Below are 3,812 nucleotides of genomic sequence, written 5' to 3'. Positions count from 1 at the left end.
ATCATTGTAAGGTATCTGAGGACATTGCAGAGAGACAGACAGACAGACAGACCTGTAAAGCAAAGTCTCCTGTGAAATAAAGGTGAGACCCAGAGATGGAGGGACCACATAGTCCCCAAGGGTCCACCTCCCCAAGCATGTACAGATGCCAGGTCAGCCTTGAGACCACTTGTGAGTTTGGGCTAACTCAACAGTTCAATGGGGTCTCCTGTCCATAACGATGCTCGGGACACACTGCACTTCATCTTGACCAGCTGCCCAGAGAGGTTGTGAATCTCCTTCTCAGGAGATATTAAAAACCCACCTGGATATGACCCTGTGCAACCTGCTCTAGATGTACCTGCTTTGGCAGGGGGGTTGGACTGGATGATCTCCAGAGGTCCTTTCCAACCCCCACCAGTCTGTGATTCTGTGGTTTTGGGGACAAACTTTTTAGTAGGACCTGTAGTGACAGGACAAGGGGTGATGGTTTGAAACTCCAAGAGGGGAGATTCAGACTGGAGAGAAGGAAGAAATTGTTTACGCTGAGGGTGGTGAAACCCTGGCCCAGGTTGCCCAGAGAGGTGGTAGAAGCTCCATCCCTGGAAACATTCCAGGTCAGGTTGGATGGGGCTCTGAGCAACTGGTCTGGTTGAAGATGTCCCTGCTCACTACAGGGGGGTTGGACTAGATGGGACCTTTAATGGTCCTTTCACACCCAAACCAAACCATTCTGTGATTCTATAACTGGGCAGGACCTACCCTCCCTGTGGGTTAGGAGCTGTGTTGAACCCTTCCAGCTTCCCTAGGATGTATGAACTACCTGCTCCTTGCAGCACTGAAGATGTTTAAGGATGGATTAATCCCTGCTCCCTCACTGCAAACCTCCATCCTTTGTCTCCTTCCATCTGATGTGGCTTTGGCCAACTGGTACCTGGAGGAGCTCGAAGGCAGCCAGCAGGTCACCAGCTGTGGAGTTGCCCCGGTAGATCTGGTAGTACTCCAGCTGAGGGGGGAAGCGTGGAGGACAGTAGTGCTCATCTGACATCTTCACCACTGGTTTGGCAAAGGTGCGTCCCATGAAGTCAGCTTTGCCCTGGAGAGGCAAAGAGAGCACTTGGGTTTGCTGACCCAACACAAGGTCTCCCAAGTTAGTCACACAGCTGTCCCTATTGTGGTCAGAACAAAACCAGCCCAGTGGACCTGGGACATCAAAGCTCAGTGCCACCTTTCACTCCTGGCTTCTTCAAATAAGGTGAAGGAGTTGGCCTAGGGCTGGGGCAGCAAGGAGGCCAGGGCTGAGCAGCTTCTCTAAAGGGAAAGACTCAGATAGTGTCTCCTTGACTCCAGCCTCACCAAAGCTCTTGCTTCACTCTCCAAAAATAAGATATCATTAAGTTGAGTCTGAGATCTAATGAGCAGCAGAGGCTCCTAGTCCATGCCATGGAAGATGTTGAGGGGATCATCTTCCAAGGGTCAGGAGAAAACTTCCCTCCCTGGAAGTGTTGAAGGCCAGGCTGGATGAGGCTTTGAGCAACCTGGTCTAGTGGAAGGTGTCCCTGCTGATGGCAGGGGGGTTGGAACTGGATGAGCTTGAAGGTCCCTTCCAACCCAAACCAGTCTGGGATTCCATGAAAAGCTGCTTCTTACATCTTCTGCACCATCTGCCTGGCCTCCAACTCAGGAGTGATTGCACCATCTAAATCATAAACATTTTTCTTTGCTGGGTTTCATCTTACCACTGTGTCCTGGTCATAGATCTCAATGACAATTATGGGAGGGTCATCCCGCATCTCATTGGCTTCTCCATACAGCTCCACATTGTTGAAGACCAGCAGTTGGTCCCAGGTTGGGCAAAGGGTCTCATTGAGAACCTGGTAGAATAAGAGAGAGATTTACTGCTCCAGAGAGGAGCTAAGGTCCTGCGCAAGGGCAGCACTCATGGGCTGCTCTACATGTTTTTGGACCATGGGGTATCTCCCAAGGACTCTTCTGAGACAAAAAACCCCAACAGCAGGCAAGCAGACACAAATTATTCCCCCATTGTCCACCAGGCTTCTAAAACTTGGCAGCCCTCAGCCTGGGAAGACCCAAAAATCACTTCAACATGCTCCAGTTTCTTCTAACCACATGAATCACAGCCACAGGGATGTGGGATCACTGTGTGCTGGTGCAGGTGGACATGTTGTGAAGATGCTTCTGGGGAAGGGGCTCCTGGAGAGAGTCAAGCCCCAGTGCCATGACTGTTTTCCCCACCCTAGGACCCCATGGTCAACCAAATCCATGATTCACCACCAGTCACGAGACCTGTGCCAGGGGGAGAAGGATGGAGAGCTGATGGGACATGCAACATCAGAGTCAGGAGATGGTGTTTACCTCAGTGCATTGGCTCTGGGAGTTGAAGAAGACTCGTGCAAAGGGATCTGAAAGGCCACTGCTGTCAGCTGCAAATAAACTCCTGGCTTGGTACATGTGGGCTCGTAGCTGGAAAACCTGCTTCTCTGCAAGACAGAAGGGAGGAGAGACAGCTTGATATGCAACCCTGGAGTCCAACTGTGGAGCCCAGCCTGAAGAGCAAGTTCTCAGGGCCGTGCTGCTGCTCAGGGCTGAGACTGATGAAGGATATAGGCTCAAAGCAGAAGTTCCAAACTGATATGGACTTCCATGATGTCCTGCTCATGGTGTGCAGAATGAACGGGGTAGGGAAGAAGGGGCACAGTTCCCACACCCCAGCTCCCCATGGGAGACCTCAAACTGGACAACTGGAATTATTTCCCTCTTAGCTCCTAGAAGCCTTTGGTCCCTCCTGCCCTCTCCATGGCCTGTCCCCAGACCCACTGCAAGCAGGAAGTTCTTACTGGTGTAAAGGAGGCTGATCGGTGGGAAGGATGGCAGGTTTTGGCCTCTGGCAGTCTTCTTCTCCTCAAAGCCACAGGGAAGACCATTCAAGAAGTCTTTGCGCTGTTTGTTGAGGCCCAACCACAAGTACATCTCCATCTTGGCCTGAACTGTCCAGCCAGCAGGTCCAAACCCCCTCTTCCCAGGTAGCTGGGCAGAAAGGACAGAGAAGTTTACATGGATACAGGGAAAGCCTTGGAGATGGACGTGACCATCTCTTGCAGTATTCAACTCCTCCTGGTGCCCTGCTTGTACCACTGCTCCTCCAAACCAAGGACCCAGCCCTGGTCATTTTAGATCATGACACTACTCTGGCTCATGTATTATCTTCTTCCCATCACGTTGGCTTCCTCTTTCTAAGGCAGGATGCCCTTTGTGGCCAGCTTGATAAAACATCTCTCTCCTTCCAGATGTTTCTCACTTACCAGACTGGGTAAGATCAATGTTCACACCTCCTAGCAGTAGACTTCCACCCTTACCAGTAGAGTATGGGTCTGTTTTGCCTGGTATTGAAGTCCTAGCAAAACTGGACACACATCTCTCTCATCTCCACCTCCCATCCTCCCAATCTGTCCTTCCTCCATCTCCCTTCTCTTGGCTGCAGCTCTCCCAGGGAAGATAGACCAGCACCTTGAGGAAGATGGTCTTCACTTTGGCGCAGTCCTTGCCCATCTCCTCATCCACAATGGAGTAGAGGATATCCTTGGAAGGCACTCGGGCGTAGGCAATGCGCTTGTTGTTGCTCATCATCCAGATGAAGACGTCAGGAATAGTGTGCTGGGGCTGTGAACATCAGCAAAGAGCCCTGTCAGTGTCTCAGCTCTTTCTGACCACTGAGGTACCAATGGGGCTGGAGACCTTCTGAAGGCAAATTCAATAGATGCCCTTTGGAAATGTTGTGAGCAAACCATGTCCTGGGCTGCACCCAGAGCAGC

At 51.4% G+C, this 3,812-nt stretch overlaps 1 protein-coding gene across 1 annotated transcript in view; it reads right to left on the bottom strand.

Annotated features, from left to right (window-relative positions):
• Positions 1 to 3,660, bottom strand: part of OTOF (otoferlin) — a gene marked incomplete at both ends in the record, with an annotated part of 26,696 nt that extends 23,036 nt beyond the window's left edge. Inside the window, 5 exon segments of the mRNA XM_029086141.1 lie at positions 914 to 1,075; positions 1,719 to 1,853; positions 2,356 to 2,480; positions 2,838 to 3,027; positions 3,508 to 3,660. Coding sequence (XP_028941974.1) covers positions 914 to 1,075; positions 1,719 to 1,853; positions 2,356 to 2,480; positions 2,838 to 3,027; positions 3,508 to 3,660 — 765 coding nt within the window.
• Between the last annotated feature and the right edge of the window lie 152 nt (positions 3,661 to 3,812).

This window comes from Antrostomus carolinensis, unplaced genomic scaffold (genome assembly GCF_000700745.2).
Source record: "Antrostomus carolinensis isolate BGI_N321 unplaced genomic scaffold, ASM70074v2 scaffold22017, whole genome shotgun sequence".
NCBI lineage: Eukaryota > Metazoa > Chordata > Aves > Caprimulgiformes > Caprimulgidae > Antrostomus > Antrostomus carolinensis.
The sequence above is the reverse complement of the archived record's forward strand: the minus strand, read 5'-3'. Positions and strand labels throughout refer to the sequence as shown.